This window comes from Amblyomma americanum, chromosome 11 (assembly GCF_052857255.1).
Source record: "Amblyomma americanum isolate KBUSLIRL-KWMA chromosome 11, ASM5285725v1, whole genome shotgun sequence".
Lineage (NCBI taxonomy): Eukaryota > Metazoa > Arthropoda > Arachnida > Ixodida > Ixodidae > Amblyomma > Amblyomma americanum.
In genome coordinates this window covers 41,254,589-41,276,997 of record NC_135507.1, presented here as the reverse complement: position 1 = coordinate 41,276,997, position 22,409 = coordinate 41,254,589, and the positions used below count along the sequence as shown (strand labels likewise).

General features: G+C 44.8%; 1 protein-coding gene across 3 annotated transcripts; it reads right to left on the bottom strand.

Moving 5' to 3' along the window:
• Positions 1-9,879: 9,879 nt before the first annotated feature.
• Positions 9,880-20,558, bottom strand: LOC144110399 (uncharacterized). 3 transcript variants are annotated; one of them, XR_013309831.1, is made up of 4 exons: positions 20,280-20,342; positions 16,161-16,190; positions 15,779-15,827; positions 9,880-10,068 (listed from the first exon to the last, which is right to left on the bottom strand). XR_013309831.1 is itself a non-coding variant. In XM_077643252.1 (4 exons), the coding sequence occupies exons 1-4, from the start codon at positions 20,411-20,413 to the stop codon at positions 9,886-9,888; spliced, it is 318 nt and encodes a 105-aa protein (XP_077499378.1). In that variant the 5' UTR covers positions 20,414-20,558; the 3' UTR covers positions 9,880-9,885. The 3 variants fall into 3 exon arrangements, 2 of the variants coding, with proteins under 2 accessions (XP_077499378.1, XP_077499377.1); XM_077643252.1 differs by lacking the exon at positions 20,280-20,342 and adding an exon at positions 20,358-20,558; XM_077643251.1 differs by lacking the exon at positions 20,280-20,342 and adding an exon at positions 16,667-16,905.
• Between the last annotated feature and the right edge of the window lie 1,851 nt (positions 20,559-22,409).

Sequence of the window (22,409 nt, the reverse complement as noted above, 5' to 3'; positions counted from 1 at the left end):
CCCAGTGCCACCGGTGATACACTGGGTACAAGAATGGTGCACGGCTTCATTAGGGTGAAGTGCTTGGGAAATGGGTCTCCGGCCCCACTTAGTTCAATGGAACCTACCTTGTGCCAGGCGCTCTTTGGCCAAAGCAGTCCTTGCGCCATAAAAATTCATCATCATCATCATCTTAACAAATGGGTGTTTGTTGTGAGTGTCGTAAGTAGACGCGAGAAAACGATTTTTCTTCAAAACCACAACTTTATTCCCTCCTTAATACGGGTATGGTCGCTTTGCGGGTTGGTATCGGCTGTGTTCGCTTGCGGGGGACCATATGCAAGGAAGCGGACTTGGAGGCATTCCAAAGGCTGGCGGTACGCACAAACAGTCAGCAGCGCAATGAATTCCAACTCTTGCGAAAGGATGGCACTAAATGTTGGAAATAAATAGGAATTATGAGCTTGCGCTGGAAACTAGGAACAGGATGAGCAGGGAGATAAGTGTGAAAGTTTTTGTCTAAATTTTGTAAGTGTAGATCATACCCTGCAATTCCGGACAAAAACGTTTGTTCTGAACGGGAAATAGTTTAATACGAAAATTTTTCAATATATATATATATATATATATATATATATATATATATATATATATATATATATATATATATATATATATATATATATATATATATATATATATATATATATGTGTGTGTGTGTGTATGATTTCACTGCAAAATCATCATACCCGCAGATGTTCCTTCGGCAGGCTTTATTTTGTTTACAGTTAACTTTTCTGCGGTCGTCAAAAAACTTTCCCCATTCTATTTCTGAGAACGTTAAAGGCTCGAAGCGGGCGATGGAAAAATTTTAAAGGAAAGATTTTGCTATGCATTGGAGGAATGGACAGTAGATTTCAATATTCCTTTAACAGCACCTAAAATGTTTGGTTTTATAACAAATATTGTCAAAGAATGCTGGAAATGCTACAAAACGTTACTCTCAACTATGAACGTTGTATGGCGTCTGCTATTAGTCCACAGTAAAGATGGCAGTACGATGAAAGCCAGGGGTGCCAAGAAAACGGGTACGATTTTTTTCTTTTGTTTTCCTCTCTCGTGAAACCGTCCTAGGAGTTCTCTTTGTATATTGTGGCCGCCTTCAAGTTTACTGCTTTGCTTGTGTTCCTCTGTTTTGAGAGTACACACATTATATCGCCTTGCTCCTGCAAAAACGTTTATCCATGAACCTTCCGACTTAAATTCTCTGAAGCAGGCTCCAAGCTAATACCCCTTTTTGCCGAGAGATGACAATTGGGTTCCGGCTTACATTGCACGGCAAATCCACATTTTTCACGAAATGTGGCGCCATCTAGGGAGTGGCGAAAACTCTTCTACTGGTTGAAAACAAACGCACGTGGGAGACGTAGGCGCTATCCTGTTCCACGAGAAGCCAAGTGCACCGGCGAAATGGCAGGTATGAGCTTGACAGCTGCCGCCATCTATCGCACGCGCCTGTCAATAACATGAACTGCGCTGGCGCAGTAGGAACTGGCTGTTTTGTTTGCAACCACTCGAGCTAGAGAAGAGGCCCTCATGCACAATCGGCTGTGGAAAAGGCTGAATAAAGGCATCTCCTGAGTGACCCAAAAAAATACCCCCCCCCCCCCCCCCATGCTCTTAAGAGAGTATGGGTGCGCATATCTTAAGTGCTGCGAATGGGGAGAATGGTCTTCTGCGACGGTGTATAGCCTAGTTGTTTGGGCATCAGCCTCATATGCGGGAGGTGTGGGGTTTTACACTGTAACGTTAGTAACGGTTTACAATGAACACACGATTTCGCGTGGCCAGGTCATTGACCCGCCTTGTGTACAGAATAATACGTTGTGCCATGACAGTATTTTGTCAAAGCAACCCTTGCGCCTATATAGTTCATCATCATCAGGAGGCTGGTCCACATCGACTTCTTACCACGTTGACGCGGGAACCAGCACCCTGCTTGTACTGCTCCAAAGCTTCCAGCGTCCATGTTCGCCAGATGGGAGAGCTGAGGAGCTCTCCTGCACTCGCCTGGATTTCATCTTCCTGCTGATCTTTTCTGGCTGCGCAGAGGCATATTTCTCATTTTACGGCCGATCTCGCCGTCGGACGCATACACACCCCTTCGCATCCGATTGCACGAAGACAGGAGAACGCGAGGTAGGTCCGTATTAAACTGTAAAATTACCGAATTGAATACGCAGTGACTTACAACCTTAAGTGTGTGTGTATCAGAGAATCATGTTAAGGTTTTGTACTTTATAGAACGGGGCAATCGAACAATGAAATTCTACAGGCTTAGCAGCTCATTCTGATTTTATTACGGGACATACAATAAACGCACATCTATGACAACCGATGGTACACATTAGGATAAAGTCTAATAAGGGTTCTCAGAAGGAGTACTCGACATTCTCGCCATCAGTGGGGCTGAGTGTTCGGCTGGAGCTGTTCGGCTGGGCGAAGGTCACTCACGACATTAATCGAGGGCAGCACAGGACATAGAAGCTGTCATGGTTTTTTTTATTTTCTTAGCTCTTTTTTAGATGTAACCATTATTTTGTAGCATTTTTCGAGTTAATATGGGATATTCAAAATTCCACAAGTGCGCTTTCCCACATAACTATGTTCCCAAAGACAAGATGGCCGACTTCTCTATAAAAAAAAAAACTGCGAGGGGTACAGGACAGGCGCTAAGTGTGTAGATATAATGAGAAACGTATCCTGTAAGAATCAGACAAAAAACGAGTCCTTGATTTATTTCAGCCAGAAGTGCATGGTCAGCAGTCTTGTGTTGCGCAACATTGAATATGCTTTATTGGAGGCTGTAAACTGAAATATTTTTCTCTGATAACAATAATCACGATTCCTTATATGTCCGGATATTAGCACATCGAAGCTTTTTGGCTAGCCTCTCAAATCAAGTGTAGCTAGGAAAAGTCCTCTCCTTAGGCTGTTTATGTTATTTAAAACATGAAGGCTGCACTCCCTATCATTTTATGTGTGAGATTGTCTTGGCGTGGTTTTACCGAAGTAGAAGTTTCAGAAGGAGCAGAATTAGCACTAGATGTACGAGTACATGGAGAAAAAAAGCAGGAGCCGAGCAGCACAGGTAACCGGTAGTGGAAATGAATGGTTTCACTCTGGCACTTTGCAAGAGCGGCATCTGCCAATACATGTCCATTATTGTGCCAATTAGCTGATCTTCTTGGGGAGTTAAGGAAGACGTCGATTCACTGATAATTTTTTTTACCTTTGAGAAAAAATATAATGCGCTGAAAGTCCACCGACCAGCAGAATGATGCCCCTGTTCTCGTACAAAGAAACGTTTCTGTGTTTGGCGGCAGTTTTTGATTTGAAACTGAAGACCTCGCCTTCCAGAGAATGGGGTCCACCATCCATGGTGTCGCCGACGAGGGACGCACCAAAAGTCAGCATAAAATACACCGGTTTAATCCGGATAAGTAATTTTTCTTTGACTAGGAAGTTTCTGTGGAAGCTGTAAGCTTTCTTTTGTAACCGTATGGCAGCGCTTGGGTGGATGCGACCGCAGCTGTGGCCGAGTGGTTGAGCATCCGCCTCGTATGCGGGAGGTGCGAGGTTCGATCCCCAGTGCCGCCGGGTACCCATCGGTGATACAATCGGTACAAGCTTTCCCCTAGCCTTTTGCTGGGCTAGTAAGGGGTGAAATGCTTGGAAAAAGGGTCTTTGACCCCACCTTGAGTAATCGAAGAATGCCTTGTTCAATGGCGCTCTTTGATCTAGACACCCTTGCGCCATAAAAAAATTCGTAATCGTCATCGGCTTGGGTGGATGCCAATGAGTGATTACTTCCTTATTACATTTCAACTCTACCTTGGGGGTTTTCCGTAAACATAAGACCGACACTGTTCCCACTTCGAGGTATAGAGCAATTCGCCTTTGATCTACGATATGCAATATGTCCAGGTAAGCTGATGGTAGAGCGACTGCTTCGCTGATGCGGTGGTCTCGGGTTCGAACACCGGACCAAATCGAATTTTTCTTTGACTGCTAAGTTTCTGTGTAAACTGCATCGCTTTCATTGGTAGTCGTATGGCTTGCGCTTGGGCGGTAGCCAATGAGTAATTGCTTCCGTTTTAAAAATCTGCACCACCTCGGAGATTTCCCCTGAACGTTTGACCAACATTGAATAAACAGGGTTCGTATAAAAGTTGAGAGGCCGTATATTTACATGCCGCTTTGAAAATGAAAGAAATGTCGAATTTTACGTTTGTTGGCATTTAACGCGAGTATAACGGAGGCACTGCATCAACCTAGCCGTAGCTGTCGTCTAAGGTTGATCAGAAAGGGATCATGCTCCTAAATACACCCATAGCCCACAGAAATGTCCAAGCTTTCCTAAGCTGTCAACAGTGGAGGATGTTCGCTACGAGGAAACCCGCTACTTGATATTAGTAGTAACGAAGCGGAAACATTACAAGCTACAGGTTTCTACGAAACATTCAGGATGAATAGGAATATATATATATATATATATATATATATATATATATATATATATATATATATATATAGAGAGAGAGAGAGAGAGACGCTTCAGCAACTAAAAAAAAGGACTACGTCGAATCTTTTCATGTGCTTCGCTGATTCTCTAGGCTTCTTTTCTGTTCCTTTTTATCGAGACGTCGGTTTTATTCCACGGAACTGTTTTTGCGTTGAGAAACATCCATACATCCATATATAAAGACTGCCGCGGTGGCGCAGTGGTTTTGGCGCTCGGCTGCTGACCCGAAACACGCGGGTTCGATCCCGGCCGCGGCGGTCGAATTTCGATGGAGGCGAAATTCTTGAGGCCCGTGTACTCTGCGATATGTGAGTGCACGTTAAAGAACCCCAGGCGGTGGAAATTTCCGGAGCCCTTCACTACGACGTCCCTTATAGCGGGAGTCGCTTTGGGACGTCAAACCGCAGTAAACCAAACCAAGACATCTATAAAGGATCATGTGGTCTGCTCTGGCGTCCTCGCATGAGTGCACAACCCCATTTATCAGCACTAGCGCATGAGCGTGACATCTGTGTTTTCTGCTACATGAATCATCATCATCGTCTGCCTGACTACGCCCATTTCAGGATAAAACTGGTTATAAACGCTAAAGCCGCTCGTGTGCTGTGCGATGTCAGTGCACGTTAAAGAACTCCATGTGGTCGAAATTATTCAAGGGCCCTCCACTACAGCACCTCTTTCTTCCTTCTTTCACTCCCTCCTTTATTCCTTCCACCGATATGCGAGACAGACACTGCGCCACTTCCTTTCCCCAAAAACCAATTTTCAATTTTCAGTTTCTCCCGCATCTCACAGATTCACCCGGTGCTGTTTAAGCGGCGGCCACCTTATCCCGACCTGCTTCCTGCTGTCATTCACCCACCTCTGCCGTTCTCTGCTAGCTTGCTTTTTCTTCGTGTCCAGTCCGTTGCACTTAAAGACCTTTGGTTGTCTTGCCTTCGTGTTTCATGTGCTGATAATGCCGCTGGCTTCTCCTTAATTTTGTTTAGGGCGTCATTAAAGGGACCCTCAAATGCTTTCAATAGCGATATTTTGTACAGACGCTTCAGGAACTATAAAAAAAATACTACGTCGAGTCTTTCTATCTGGAGAGGTGGTCTTTGTGGGAATTTGAGCCATATATGAAATGTCTGCGTAGATCCTATAATTTAGAATTTTTGCAAATAACTGCTCATAGTAGCTGGAAACCGATTAGGGCGACACACCTCACCGCGCGTCCCCTGCCCCGATGACGTCAGTGGGCAGACGGGGCCAGCTTGAAGGCTGGCCCTTCTGCCCACTGACGTGATCTATGTGTCGCCCTAATCGGTTGCGAGCTACTGCGAGCAGCGGTTTTTTAAAATTATTTCTAATTTTAAAATTATTTATAAATTGTTTCCTTACACACTCTTCTCTCTTGCTTCTTAAGGCTACACCTAGCATCTTTCTTTTCAGTCCTCGCTGCGGTTTTCCAAATTTACGTTGAACCCTTTTGGATAGCCTCCGAGGTTCTGCTTTATACGGGAGTACCGGTCGTAGTAACGGATGGTCGCGTGTTATAATCTTTTCTCTTGTGGTATATTCGTAAACTGACATTCTTGATCCGAGAGCACTTTGCAAATGCGCTGTGCCCCATTCTTAATTTTCTATTTATTTCACCTTCGCAATCCGGATCTGTGGTTGCAACTTCTCCTCAAAAGATGTATCTTAGCACTTCCAGCGTCTCGCTACCATCTGTAAACTGCTGTTCCCTTCTGAGACTGTTGAATATTAATTTTGTTTTCATCATAATGATTTTTAGATGTACCGCTCTGCTCTGCCTGTTTAGTCATTGATCATGCTTTGCAATTCACCTCCATACTGACTCAGCAAGGCGATGCCATCAGAATCGCAGATTACTAAGGTATTCTCCATTTACTCCAATCCTCAAGTGTATTCAGTGCAGGTCTCTGGATACGTGGTCTTCATAGGTAGTGAATAGCATTGGTGAGATACTGTCACTCTGCCTGACGCCGTTTTTTATTAGAAATTTGTTTCTGACTTTTTGAACAGCTATAGTCGATGTGAAGCCGCTGTATACAGCTTCTAACATTTTGACTTAATGTTCTTCTACACCCTGATTCCTTAATGCGTGTTTAACTGTTGTGATTTCTCCACTTATTGAAATTCTTTCTCTTAAGATGTGGTGGCTATATGTTGGGTGTGGGTTTGTTCTGCGCAATTTTCCATGAACAAATTCTCTGTTAACATATGGTATATTCCTTTGCGAAAGGCGGCCTGTTCCTTTAGTTGAATGAGCCTAAGCTTTTTCTCATCCTATTAGCGATTACCTTAATGGCAACCTGGTAGGAATCGGACTGTAAGCTGATCGGTCTGCAAGTTTGGCCGTAAAGAAGCTAAATAAGCAGACAGAAAGTTTCAATGATACTAACAAAAACCGATAGCTGAGAGATTTAAATCTCGTAATTCAAAATTTACGATACGTACGGTTGATACGAGCGCTACGTTTTGCCTCGGCAGCAGTCGTTTCTCGGTCACATCGGCCACTAAGCGACCGTAAATAAGATTAACGGTGAAATTTCTGTATCATGCTTTTATTTGCAAATTTCTTTCCTAACAACAACCCCAGTCAGCTTTTGCAGCTGGCTGGAAGGGCATGACTTAACCAAGGGAAACGAACCGCTTAATATCTGATGGTTTTTCTGATGTGGGCGAAATGCCAGGCCAGTTTTACAGCGAGAGATCTTGGTGCGCTGTTTAGGGCGTCACAGCATGGAACGCATTCGTCGAGCGCCGAGATATGAACGGGAGAGAAGGTGGTCGGTGGAGAGAGGTAGCAGGAGCGAGTTACCAAGTAGGGGGTGCTGAATGGCAGCGTGTGCGAGCACGGGGTATTTCGCCATTGCTCTGTCGCTGGTATGACTGACCTTTGGTGCAGCACCTGCGTGGGCGCCACAAATAAGCATAGCCATTAAGATGAGCGCACAAATGTCTTCGGGGTTTTGCTCTGCACCACCGCTCGTAAGGCTTGAATAGTCTACTGCGCGTTCTTTTTGAAGCGAAAAGCTTCTTTCCATGCTTTCCATGCACGTCGACACCTACCATAAGAACCGGGACCAGATCTTGCCTTACGTCACGTTCGCATATAACACTGCTTTTCAAGAGACGACGCGCTTCACGCCGTTCCGTTTAGTGCACGGTCGCGAAGCCACGACTATGCTGGACGCATTTTTACAGCCAGACGCTGCACGTCGCTCCGACGCTGGCGCTGAACAGTTCATTCGGCACGCAGAAGCCGCCCGCCAGCTAGCTAGACAGCGAACCCGTACCCAGCAGGAAAGCGACGCTCAACGTTACAACCCTCATCACCGGGCGGTGCTTTACCACCCTGGCGATCAAGTTTGGGTTTGGACCCCAATCCGTCTGCGGGGTCGCACCGAAAAACTTCTGCGCCGATACTTCGGCCACTACGACGTACTGCGCAAACTTAGTGACGTTAACTACGAAGTGTTCCCGTAAGAGTCTGTTCGCTCCTCCAGGCGGCAGTCGGAATCCGAAATCGTCCACGTTGCCAGGATGAAGCCCTACCACGCCCGCTAGGACTTATTCTGCCAAGTCCGGAGCCGCAGACTTTATTCCGGATTTCCGTGACTCCGCGGCATCGCGGCGATGCCCTTTCCAAGAGGAGGGGCAATGCCACAAAGTTAGCCATTTACTGGCGCCGCCATGCGGTGGGACAGCACCCGCTGGTCTTCTTTGTCTTCCCCGGCTCGTGCGTTGGTTCGCTGAGTGTGTCTGCCAGGCTATTCCTGGTGTTCCCTTCTGCTCTTTCTGCCGGCTTTCGGTGACAATATGTAAAGACCAATTTCGATCGTTAGAAAGCTCTCTGTTAGCTCACGTTGTTGACCAACGGCCGCTTCAAAAAAACAGAAAAAATTTATTGTACCCTACGTAGAACTCTTCTTCACCCTGTTGGTGTTGTTTTTTCGGTGTTTTTTTGTTAGACGTCCTAGGAACTGGACATTTGGTTAATCCGAGACATTTTTCTCAAGCAGTCAGGTTCAACGGACGAGGTTTTACTGTATTGGAAGCTTGGTTAGCGTGAACAACGCCCTTGCACCTTTCATAGAGTGTATCTACACGGTCACCAGGAATTATAGCCTTTTGTCTGCACCGATGAGCATCGCAGCCACATAAAAGTATAGCCAGGGACAAAAGTTTGTGGGTTGGCGATTCATGGAAAAAAGAAAAAAATTTCTTTCCGCGTTGCCTCGCCACTAGTTCACCTGATATTTTTCCTTTGACTGGAGCGCGCGTGTCCTCTCCTGATTCAATACTTTTCATTTGCCTTCCTTTCCGGACCGCAGAGACATCATCTTTTTTTTTTCTGTGAACCCACATCTCGCAAATTTTTTGTCTGTAGCTCTACATACAGCTCAGTTGGAAGCATGGCTATGGCTCAACTCACCTCAGCCAGGGTGTGTACAGAGCGAGATCTCTGTTAACCATGGTTAGACACGGTTTAGCTTTGGTTCGTCTTTATTTTTTCAAGCAAATCAAGCGACGCATCACGTTCCACAAGTGCGAGTGAAAGAGCAGTGGTCGACGCGGCGGCGGACGTGACTGCCAAGCGCGCAGGTGTGGTGGCGAAGGTGAAGATGAAGATCGAGGGGCCTGCCATGCGCGATATTGCACATGTGGCGCGCCTCCCGTTAGAGGTCAAATCCAAGAGCCAGATGACTTTCAGGCTCAGCATGGGAGCAGTTGATTTTTCAGCTGTAAAATGTAAAGCACGACTGGCTTTCGTATTCACGATGAGTAGACACATGTTCGTTTCACCACAATTTTGCACTCGGCCACCAGACGACAAACGCTGTAGCCCGCGAGAGATCGAGTATGCCTCATATCTTTCGCAATTAAGAAATGAGTGCCGGAAGGCGCAGGAAGGTGAGTGCAAAATATCACTCTGCTTTTTATTGTTTTATGCAACTGGGTTGATTTTCTTTCGCAGCGAAAGCTCTAATCTCCGGGCTTCAACTTTCAAGGTGAACAAGGTTTCACTTTGCCCTAAAGCCATGCTTCACACGCCTGGCGTCATGCCACGTGACTGGCCGCAGCTGGAGCCGAGCTTCGCCTGCGCAGAGCCTACACCGTACCACGTGACATGATCACGTGATTAGCAGCATACAGCGTGCGCCTCACTGCGCTCTCTTCAGTCGTTGCCTTTGGAGGCTCGAGTTGGCGGTGCGAAGAAGCCCGATCTTTCGCTCGTCTCATAGGTACAGCTCAGTTAAGTCCCAGCCATTTTGGTTATATGGGCAAAAAAAAGGATATCTTTTTGTTATAGTCCCTGGTTTATTGCCATCCTTAGACGTGCTTGCCGTTTGCGACCGCGTTGGTTTCGGATGTGTTCCATTGCTGGAGACCATATGCAAGGAAGCGGCCGTGGGGGAGCTCCGGGGGCGGGCTCCACGCACTTGCAGTCGGGTCCGCAATGAACGCCCACTCTTGATCCAACATCGCACTAAAGGGAGAGTATAAATCCGAGTAGCAAGTTAGGAGCGTAATGTTTCGAATAAAACATACATCGCTAAAAGTAATCAAAAAGTTGAACTGACGTCTGATCGCTCAACGTTTTAATCGACATGGCCATTAGTACGCAGTGTTCGCGTTAACCGTGCCGATAATAAAATAGCAAGAAGGTGCTGAGAAAATGAATGTTTAGGTCATATCCAAATTGAAAAAAATTAAGAATTTTGCAACGAATATTGCCGCGAAAAGCGCCCAAGATGAGCGAAATAGCCTGTAGATATTGTTATCCGATGACCACTAAGAATGTTGCTGGCTATGTTGTAGCTCACTGTGCGTCATAAGAACCGTGTAAGTCTCAAGTTTTCATTCAATTTTTCCGTACTCTTTCTTCACTGTGTGAGATGCCCTTCATGCTTGCCCCTAGTCATGCCCTCAGTATGTACATGTATAAAAAACAAACATGAAGCTAAGCCGAAGCATCATCATCATCATCATCATCATCGTCATCATCAGCCTTACTACACCCACTGCAGGGCAAAGGCCTCTCCCATGACTCTATAATTAACCCTGTCCTTTGCCAGCTGCATCCACCCTTTGCCTGCAAACTTCTTAATCTCATCCGCCCACCTAACCTTCTGCCGCCCCCTGCTACGCTTACTTTCTCTTGGAATCCAATCCGTTACCCTTACCTGCGGTTACCTTGCCTTCGCATTAAATGCCCTGCCCAAGCTCATTTCTTTCTCTTGATTTCGACTAGGGTGTCATTAACCCGGGTTTGTTCCCTCACCCACTCTGCCCGCTTACGGTCTCTTAACGTTACACCTATCATTTTTCTTTCCATGGCTCTCTGCGTTGTCCTTAACTTAAGCTGAACTCTTTTCGTTAGCCTCCACGTTTCTACCTCGTAGGTGAGTACCGGTAAGATAAAGCTGTTGTACACTTTTCTCTTGAGGGAAATTGGTAAACTGCCACTCATGATCTGCCAGAATTTGCCATATGCGCTCCACCCCATTCTTATCCTTCTAGTTATCTCCCTCTCATGATCCGGATCAGCTGTCACTACCTGCCCTAAGTAGACGTATTCCGTCACAATTTCTAGGCTCTCGCTGCCAATTGTGAACTGTTGTTCCCTTGATAGGCTGTTGGACATTACCTTTGTCTTCTGCATGTTAATTTTTAGACCCATCGATCTGCTCTGCCTGTCTAACTCATTGATCATGATTTGCAGTTCACCTCCTGTGTGACTCAGCAAGGCAATGTCATCAGCAAATCGCAGATTATTTAGGTATTCTCCATTTATTCTTATTCCCAACTGTTCCCAATTCAGTCCTCGGAATATCTCCTGTAAACTTGCGGTGAACAGCATTGGCGAGATCGTGTCTCCTTGCCTGACGCCCTTCCTTATTGGAATTTTATTGCTGACTTTATGGAGGACTATAGTAGCTGTGCAGTTGCTATATATATCTTCCTGTATTTTGACATAAGGCTCTTCTACCCCCTGATTACGCAATGCCTGTATGACTGCTGAGGTTTCCACCAAGTCGAATGCTTTCTCGTAATCAATGGAAGCTATATATAGAGGTGTGTTATATTCTGCGCATTTCTCTATCACCTGATTGATAGTGTGAATATGATCTATTGTGTAATATCCTTTACGAAAGCCTGCCTGATCATTTGGTTGATTAAAGTCTAACGTTGCCTTGACTCTATTAGCGATTACTTTAGTAAAAACTTTGTAGGCAACGGATAGTAAGCTGATCGGCCTGTAATTTTTCAAGTCCTTGGCGTCTCCCTTCTTATGAATTAAGATAATGTTTGCATTCTTCCAAGTTTCTGGTACAGTCGAGGTCAGAAGGCATTGAGTATACAGGGTGGCTAGTTTTTCTAGTACGATGTCCCCTCCATCCTTCAACAGATCTGCTGTTACCCGATCCTCCCTAGCTGCTTTTCCCCTTTTCATTGCTTCTAAGGATTTCTTTACTTCATGTTTTGTTACTGGCGGGATGACTCATTGCTGTGCACTGCTGTATATACGAGCCTATAGGTGCTCTGTGAATTGCCGTGTTGTAGGTGAGGCCTTCGGTTCATTCAGTAGGAGAGACGGCGGCTATGTGATCAAAGGAAGTAGACGTTCACTTGGTGACTGCTTTCACACACGACCGCTGCCTGAACAAATAAGGTTTTGTGTTGCGGGACGCAACGCTAACTCAGAATTTGCCTAGAACACAACGTCGTAGAAGGTCGTTTAAAGACGTTTTCTTACCCTGTAATCAGAATCACCGACAGGAAGGACGAGCTACGCGGATCCAGATTAGGGACGATAGAGAGTTAGAGCGTAGCGCGATCCGCAATCCGCTACCATGATTCGTTTTTCCGAGGTGTCACTGCGCGTGCTGAGAACGCCTTGGGGTCGCCAGATGGCGCCACGTTCCTGTCAGCTGCGTGCGCGCCTTCCGCGTCAGGACCAATCAGCGCGTACGTAGTGGTGCCCCGCGGAGCCGGATCACGGTATCGGATCCTCGAGATCGTGATGCACGGGCGTTCGCGTTTCGCTTCGCATTGATGTCTGTATACGTTAGCAACGGCAGGCGCCAAACCATTTTCCCACTGACCTGGAACACGCTTTCCACCTCGTGCGTCTCGCTTACAGGCCGCATCCGGGGAATGGGTTCCATCGTGACGTTATTCCGCATAGTCTATGGGTACGTTCTTTTGCGGGACTTCCTGCCATGCAGACGATCGACTTCAATTTCCCCCAAGACACCAGCCTGTATTCTCTCCTCCACCGATCGCCATACAGACACCCATCCAAGACCACTGCGCAAACGAGCCTTTTCACGTATTGCCTATCCGTTCTAGGGCACCACGTATTCTTACTCTCATTAGTGCTCTCCGCCCCGGGCCCCTGTGTGGAGCCTGTTGCATCCGACTACGCGCAAGTCGGTCATCTCGCCAGACAGCTACCTTGGGAATACTGCGAAACTGGATGCACAGTGCCTCCCAAACTGAAACACGCCAAATGCAGGGGAGCATGAAAACAGTTTTCTAACAATATATGTATAATTGGGATATCAATTACTTGGAAATATACAGTCCTAGCAACTTACTGGGTTTTCATTGCAAGAAACTCTCAAGGCTTATGGCTGAAAGACTCGGAGATGCTTTAAGCTTTAATCATCGCGGAGTTGGAAAAGTTACTCGATAACCTGCGTCCGGTAACTCCCTTGACATTCTTGTAATGCTGCCGCATTTATACTCTCATTATTGAGCGTTTTGGGTCTCTCAATACTTCTATTCACAGTCCACAGTCTTCATGAGCGCCCATGGCAAAATACCATGCTGGTGAATTGTGGTTTTAGCCAACCGCCATTTCGCATCTAATACTCTCCCTCCCTTTTCGGGGTCTTCAAGAAAAGTACTCGCTTACCCACCAGTTTCCAATCCTACGAATAACTGTTTCGAAAATGCTCCGCCTTGGTGCTCGGAGTGCCCTGCTGAAGTAGATTGCTTCTGAATGTATTTTTCTCTCAGGCTGCTTTTTCCTTACGTTAATGTTAATGTTTTATTTTCTCCTATAATGCGGACAAAATATTTTCTTGAGCATGCACAAGACAATCCGCGCCTCTGCTTAGCATTCTTCACCCTTAACAATTCAGTTCGAAAACTACTTTATCTTCCGTCTTGTAGTCCGGGGTAAACGGTCCGCACAAGAGCTCAAAGATATCCCCACTGAAAAATGTATATAGGTTTGAATGGGTCAGCAAATAGGATTATGGCACATTTGGTTTGGCTTTATAGGATGAATGTCCCGAAGCAGCTCAGGCTATGGGGACACCGTGGTGGAGGGCTGCGGTTAATTTCGAGCACCTGGGGATCTTAACCAGCACTGACACAGCAAAGTACACAGACCTCTAACATTTTTCCTCCATCGAAATTCTGCCCCAGCGGGAGGTTACGAACCCGCGACTGCCGTGCACTGTGTCGTGTTAGTGCACGTTAAATAGCGATGGGCGGTAGAAATTATTCGGAGCACTCCAGGCATCCCTCAAAGCCTCAGTCGCGCTGGGAGCTTAATCGTATAAATTCAAACAAGGTGTGCCATAATCCTGTTTGCCAACCTATTCAAACCTATACATATTTTTCAGTTGGGATCGACTGGTGTTCCAGAGTCGATAAGCTTGACCGTGACATAGACTTTGTATTTATACGGCGCGAAGAGCTCCGAATAAAAGTACTCTATGCTTTATTACAAACTGTATGTATTTGTAAATAATATTAGCAATAATAATACTTCTCCACCACTAAGTTTATTCTTATTGCCGTGCCGTAGCACAAGACATGGATTAAGTGCAAATTTCAGTTTGCGTGCATGTTGCAATGTAATGTTCAATTTTCTAGAGCAAAAGTCTGGAACACAGTGCCTATTAATGTGAAGCTTGCAAAAAGCTTTAAGCTCTGCTGCACATGTTTCTTAATCAGCAACCAGGAAGGACCCTGACCCCCACCTTTTTCGACTGTTTGTTGACCTTCGTGAACTTTTCCTTCTTGTTTCTTACCACACTGTGGTTCTATTTTTCCTGGCTTTTTAAAATTCTTTTAGTATGAAGTGTTACTTCAAGAGCGTAGTTTTGTTACGAGCCATTTTTATTCCTGTTTGCTCCTTTTATTTTTTATTAAAACATTTTTGCTCATTGCGGCTGCCTGGTGAATTTTTTTCTATTCTGCTCTGGATCATTTCACTAGCCACACGCCTATCGGTCCAAATATTTTTTTATGCACTGCCTTGTACATTCGAAAATGAAGAATGTTTTTATTTAGTAATAATAAGGGAGTAATGCTCATCGGCATCCACCCAAGCTGAGTCATACGGCTACATTTAATCTACTCTGAATATAGATGTGCAGGCAAATTGCCAAGTTTTTACATTACGCCTGATTTAGGGATTATAGCCACCTTAGTAAGTTTTTGGAGGTTTGTATTCATCCCTTATTGCTTGCAGAAAAACTAATTTAGCATGTGAGTGAGCCGTTGTTATTCATGGTGCATGTGTACCGGCTGCATAGTTGCCACTGTTACGCCGCGGTGGCTCAGTGGTTAGGGCGCTGGACTACTGATACGGAGTTCCCGGGTTCGAACCCGACCGCGGCGGCTGCGTTTTTATGGAGGAAAAACGCTAAGGTGCCCGTGTGCTGTGCGATGTCAGTGCACGTTAAAGATCCCCAGGTGGTCGAAATTATTCCGGAGCCCTCTACTACGGCACCTCTCTTCCTTTCTTCTTTGACTCCCTCCTTTACCCTTCCCTTACGGCGCGGTTCAGGTGTCCAACGATATATGAGACAGATACTGCGCCATTTCCTTTCCCCCAAGAACCAATTATTATTATTATTACATTTCAGAATTAGTTTTGTATGGTGTGGTTTAGGGGGTTTAACGTCCCGAAGCGACTACGGCTATGAGGGACGCCGTAGTGAAGAACTGAGCTGTGAGTTCCACATGAAGCTGGACAGGATCCGTGCCAGGACTAAGCGGCACTTTCGGTTGGCTGAACGAGAATTTTTCTCCCGGTCTTATCAATACACAAATTAGAAGCAGGAACTGCGATTGCAGAGTGGAATGCGTGTGCAAGACAACTCGCGTATTATTCATATTGAATGCTGTTTACAGAAATGTTTTTCCCAAAAAGTATCTTGAAATCGCTTTACCCAGTGAGGACAGTAAGGCTTACGTGGTACCACCGAAGGAAGGCGTATCCTGAAAAAAGAAAGAAAGAAAAAGGCTACAGTAAGAGTGCTGACGGTGCTGTGAAAGCAAAATAGTACTGATGTTGCTTTTTGCGGCGATAGTCAAATGAGTGAATTAACAATCTTATCTTGATGACATATGTGCTAAAGTGGAGACAATGGCCAGTTAGCACATCCTGCTTAAGAAGGGAAAACAGCACACTACACGGGACTAGACGACACGTTGTTCTTTCTCGTGCCGTGTTTCTGCCCTGTTTTTTTTTTCTTAAGTATGAAACATGTATTTGTGTACGCGAACTGTATTCAGTAAATCGGGTGAAACATTGAACGTAAAGACTCTTACCTTCTTGGTCTTCCTCTTTTAGGCTGGGAGCTGAAAAAAAAAACAATACGGCAATAAAAGCGCTTCCATTATGTTTACAGTATACTGTGTCAATAGAGTTGTTTCCTGTTGGTTACTGAAAAATCAGCTTCTTATTATGGCTTGTCTAAATAAAACTGGTTGATACTGTTTCCACTCATTTCGAAGCCCCAAAATTTTAACTGAATGTAAAGGATCACGTAGAGGTATGGCAATTAGTCGCTGCAACAGGTTTGGTTTACAATACGCGCGTTTGATAATAAAACTTCATGGACTTATCATGGCTTCTTGTGAGATCCAAGTTAAAGCAGTGAAGTTGACATACAATCTGTTTTTAAATGCACTGCATCTCACTAAGAAAAAAAAACGCATACGAAGTCACCACAGAAGAAAAATGAAGCTATAGTTAAGCCTTCGTGACATCAGTTCTAGGACAACACAAACCGAACTGAAGCAAAACTAGAAATAATCTTTAGCAAGAAACTCACAGGAAAGAAAGAAAATCCTCAAGAAACCCTGCAGCTAGCAGTGACAGTGGCCATGTCGGTCGCCAAGCTGTAATCTGAAGCCGCATGTTTGAGATTGACGGTAGAAAAATATTGTGCACCCCTAGTGTATTTCCAACTGCCGCCTGCCTGCCACCTTAACGACAGACACGCACCCCAAAATTGATTGCTTCCGATCTCTCAGCACCAGATGATTATCCCATTAGCTGTATTCTGTTTTCCTTTTGAGATATATTTGCCTCTGGTGACGGTACTGGGGCTAGTAGCCCATACAAACACCGCATAACCATCCTAGATGCATTTTATAAACATCAGAGGTGCCAGTATTCCTAACAAGCATCAATATAAAATTTCTTGCACCCAGCGCAACATTTTAGAGCAGGAATATTAAGACATCATTGAGCCCTCGAGCCTTTTGGCATCACCAGTCGTCCTCTTAGAATAATTTGACGTGAGCCGGCATTTCTATTTCGATTATCCTCGCCTCACTGGCATAACGACACAGGACTTCTAATCCCTTTTGCGTACTGATGTCTTGCATTGCCATGAAGTAGAAAAATAGTTATTTTCCATGGATCTCCGGTGGGTGTATTTGCAAATTGCTGTCGCTGACAAGGACCGTGAAAAGATGGGCTTTGGCGTGTCTGATGGCTGAATAAATTTAAATTGATGATTTCTCGCCTAATAAAATTCGCTGGCTACCTTTTAAAGAATGGTGCACTCACTTCATGGTGGCATTAAAGTCCTACTTATCTCAGTTAGATCGAAGCCGTGGTGGTTTTCTGACCAAGGTGTGCCACGCATCTTGCACGGCTCACATTATTCTCTGTGTTCTCCAGAGCCGGGGCTCCAATCCGACTCCTCAATATGACGTGGCACTCACAAATGACAATTCTCGGATTCCTGGTCGAGGTGTCTAGTGTACGAACTATATACCGCTGAAATTCAAGCTTTCAAAAAGTTTCCGTTGCCGTTCAAAGATGTCGTCGGCATCACTCGTATCCTCACCTCTTTCGTTACTACCGACACGTCTGTCATCTGGGGCCTTGTTCAGTAGGATGAATTTGCAACACTTATTTATTTCCTCACCACCTTCTGTGCTTTGTCCTATTTCGATCCCTCAGCTACCAAGGAAATTTTCACGGACGCCTTGCGCCGTACTAGGCCAACGTGAATGGTATCAGGACAGTGTGTTCGCTTACACCGCCAACCTTCTTGCCACCTTCGCGCACACCTATACAACTTCCGACCGTGGGTGTCAGGCCCTTGTCTGGGGTGTTGCTAAGCTCTGGTCCGATCTGTTCGACCTTCCTTTCTCAGTTGTCACTGACCATTATGCTCTTTGTTGGCTATTTTCAATGAAATACCCTATTTGACGTCTCGGACGTTCAGCATTGTGCCTCCAAAAGTATTCGTACCGCCTCATTTACAAAGAAGACTGTCTTCACCAATATTAATCCTCTCTGCATACCCAGGCTAAAGAGCGTTCTGATCCTGAAGAATGTGGTACAATGTCTGGCATGTTCGCCATCTTTGATCTGCTAAGCACTGGTGACCAACCCAGTGTTAGGACTCATGCTTGCGACCCCTCATTGATGACCGCTGCTCTGCAAAACCACATGCTTCCATAGAACTCTTTGTTCCTCAGGATGGCATTATCTATCACTCCAGCCTCATTCACAACGGGCCGTCTATACTGCTCGTCATTGCTGACCGGCAGCGCGCATTTGTCCTTGAAAAACTGCACGGTCTTCTGAGAGCCTTACGCCATATAGTGTTCCGCACGTACAATCGGGTCCTACTCCGTTTCTTTTAGGGCAGCCACATTGCTAGGCGTATTTACACAAAAATTCAATGTCTGGAGACTGCTTTGGGGGAGGATTCCCACCTGCCCACTGCCGGGTTGTGGGCAGTGGGCAGTGTGTTACAGTCTTGCGACTGTAACAGCGTCCCTAACTGGTTTCCCAACTTAAGAATCTCCTTCAATCTTACTAAGCGTCACCGCTAAGCTAAGTGCAGCGTGAAAAGCAAAGGAATGGTGGGGGCGACTACTGGTCGCGAACACTGTTCATGTCCAGCTTTCGCGGGCAAACATTTTGAAAATTGGAAACATGTAAGACGCCGTTATGGAAATAGTTAAGGTAATAGTCCATTATTCTTATATGTAGCAAGGTCTTTCTTTTGAAGTGTTTCCATCGATCGCATCGAGCAGTTAAGACTGATATAGAAAACCAACGGGGAACGCTTTAGACGAAAGCAAGAACGTGAACAGAAAAAAGAAATACAAGACTGCCGTCGGGTGATCTGTGGCTGTATGGATAGTTACAGTGAAATCTTAAATTATATGAAAAAATGTGTTCATAAACGGTTTCCTTTCCAAAAATGCTTTTGTCCGGAATTGCTGAGTATGCTTAGAGCGTTTGGGAAGACAATTGTATAAGAAAATGAGGGGCTCGTTAAGACATACATATGGAGGAATCGAACAGTATCTGAATATAATAAAAGCATAGGTAATTTTTAACAAAATATGGTATTAAATTACGCGAATTGACAAGTGTGATCATTTTATGCATAAGAAATAGTTCATTAAAAAGTAGAAGAAGAAACAATCCCACGCCTCCAGTAGCATTTGAACTCGCGGCCACCGTATGTCGCGTACGGTCCTATACAAACTTAGCTATAGCGGCTTTGGTAAATTGAAAATTGGTTTTTAAAGAAAGGAAATGGAACAGTGTCTGTCTCAAATCTCGGTGGACGCCTAAACCATGCCATGAGGGCAGCGATGAAAGAGGAAGTGAAAGAAAGAAAAGAGAAAGAGTAGCCGTAGTGAAAGCCTCCAGAATAATTTCGACTACCTGGGGATCTTTAACGTGCACTGACACCGCACAGAACACGGGCGCCTTTTGCATTTAGCCTCCATCGAAACGCGGCCGCTGCGGTCGGGTTCGAACCCGGGTACTCCGGCTTAATAGACGAGCGTCTTAACCACTTAAGTTAATTATAAACTTTGTATCTATTTCAGTAAGGCGCTTAGTTACAAAGTGAATTATTAAAAATGACCACAGCGGTGGCCTAATCGTTTGAGCATCCGTCTCGCATGCGGGAGGTGTGGGGTTCGATCCCCAGTGCTGCCGGGTACCCACCGGTGATAGAATGAGTACATGCTTTTCCCTGGCCTGGTGCTCGGCTTCTTTAGGGTGAAATGCTTGGGAAATGGGTCTTTGACCCTACCTTGAGCGAACGAAAATACTATGTGCCATGGCGCTCTTTGGCCACAGATGCCTTTTCGCCATAAAAATTCACTATCATAAATTATTAAAAATTAGTTAGCCAGTTTACTGGTTAAAACGAGTCGCCGGTTTTCTCGTGACCTGCAACACTTATAATACTATTCCGCAGAAGCCATATTTTAAACCACAAAGACCATTTTTCAAAATTACTTAGTCTTCCCTGTAACACCTAATATATATTTGCAGTCTTTCAACCTGAATCTCTCATGGAGAATTTTGTTAGCATATATTCTGGTTAGGATTGAGGAACCCCTGTAATTCGCGCATTAAACGCAAAACGTTATAGCATTTTACGCTTGGTTTACCCTGGCTTTACGCTATTAGTGCGGTTCGGTCTACTGAAAGTGCATTTCACGAATGAAATGATCAATTACAATGCTTACTTTGCGGTCGCAATCAAAGCCAAAATAACGCACAAGAAGAGCAATGTCGAATGCATCTCAGGAGGTCTCAAATCTTCCCGAAGTGCAGGGTTCTTGTTGGAACTGAGAGGGACACTTGTTCTAACATCTGTCGAGTTTTTATAGCCAATAAATGCCAGCGTCTCAATATTCTGCTGCCTCCTAGTTTCTTTTTGCTTGTGCGCTGTGGAAAGTTGATATTTGACACTGAGCTTCTGTTCGATGTAGAGGAAAAAAGACTGCACAAAAATATTAAAAATGAAAAATTTACTGTGTAATTGCCGACTACACCTAACTTAATCAAAGCAATGTCGTGGATTTCATGAGCTTTTCTTGTCCAATGTTTTTTTTCAGGATTTCGTGATCATTCGCGCGAGGAAGTTTGATGAAATTTTAAAAGTTTGCCAGCAGCATACAAGCATTTGCTTCTTTCGGGATGACTAATTAGACGATTTCTCTCGAGTTTCCATAAGTCCACAACGTGATTACTTTTCTTTCAAGTTCTCAACTACCCATGTTTTTTGTTCAGTTCAATTCATAAGAAGTCATTACACAACCTACTCAGGACAGCCTAGGCGCTGATGGCAAAAAACAAAGCCAATGACAACATGTGCCATAAGAGATGAATTGCATGACACGACCACCTCTATCAAAATGCAATTAATCTATAAAAAACATTACACTACATTTACATATATATCGCCCGATTATAGGTTTCGAACCCATACACATGAAACAAGAAAAGTGAGAACAAATTATGGGAGACAGGATGTTGATTATCTAGCAACAAAGTTATTTAACCATCATGAGTCCTACATCGATATTACGCTACCATTTAAGCACTTCAAATTACAGTACAAAGCATTCCTAATGATCCCTGATGATATCTTATGTATATAGCTGCACTCATATGCCCATGCAAATCACCACTCTTGGGAAAAAGTGATTTTTCCATGTATCTGTTAACATGTTATCCAGCGGCTTCCTTTTCTCGCCAGTGTGTTGTCGCGTATCCTCTGATGTGCTTACGAACGTTGCGTTAATCGACAGCCAGCATTTTATGTTCATATGTACTATATATTTTATGTCTATGTGTACACCGTTTCATCAGGAGAAATCTCTGCAAATGTATTGAAATTTTGCCTGCTCCGAACTAAAGATGGGAGTCGAGGCCTTGTCAGGCTCCATGCCTTTTGCCTCGTCTTCCTCTTTCAACTGTAAGGAAATAAAATTGTCTGAATCTGAAAATCTGAAAAGAAATCCTAAGGACGATGACGGTTCTCCCGAAAACGAAATTTGAGCGCAGCTCTGTCGACGTCTCAGGCTCTGCAGGCTCATTGTTTTAATTTGCTGGGTCGTTGACACATCGGGTGACGATGTTCGACAGCAATTATTAGATGAAGACGGCGATGATGTGCAGTGCAGACCGCGAAAATGTGTAGTAGTTTAACAAAAGGCATGAAGGATATGTTATTTTTAATGGGATTACACAGCCTGTGGAAAACGGGCTTGATGGACCGACATTCCGAATCTGTTGTTTCTTCTAAAGACCATTTCTGTAGATGATTGTAAACCTAATAGAAATGTATGCGCAGAACGAGTTTGAACCGGAGATGGCACTCACTCTTAGTGCTGTGTTGTTGACTTTTTCTAGTTTTTTGCTTCTTAGAGGTGTCGTGTTATTATGTATCAGCTATGTGCTCCGAGTTGACTATTTTCTCGTGCTTCGTTGCTCTTGTCTGTTGATTTGTCACTGTTTTCTTAATGTATGTTGATAGCTCACGTACATAAAACATCGCATCAACGTAATAAATGCAATGTTGAAAAAAAATAGCGGATATAGCCTTGTTGTCTCGTGCAGTGGCTAGCGAAATGATCTCTTCGCGGTGCCGCGGGTTCGAATCCCACTGTCAAAATTTATTTTTATTCAGCTACCTATTGTTTGGCTGGGTTGTACCGACGGCGGAGACGCGGCTCAACCTAAGATCGCCCGCTTAAAAGCTGTACTCTGGAAAAATGGGACATTCGCTTCAG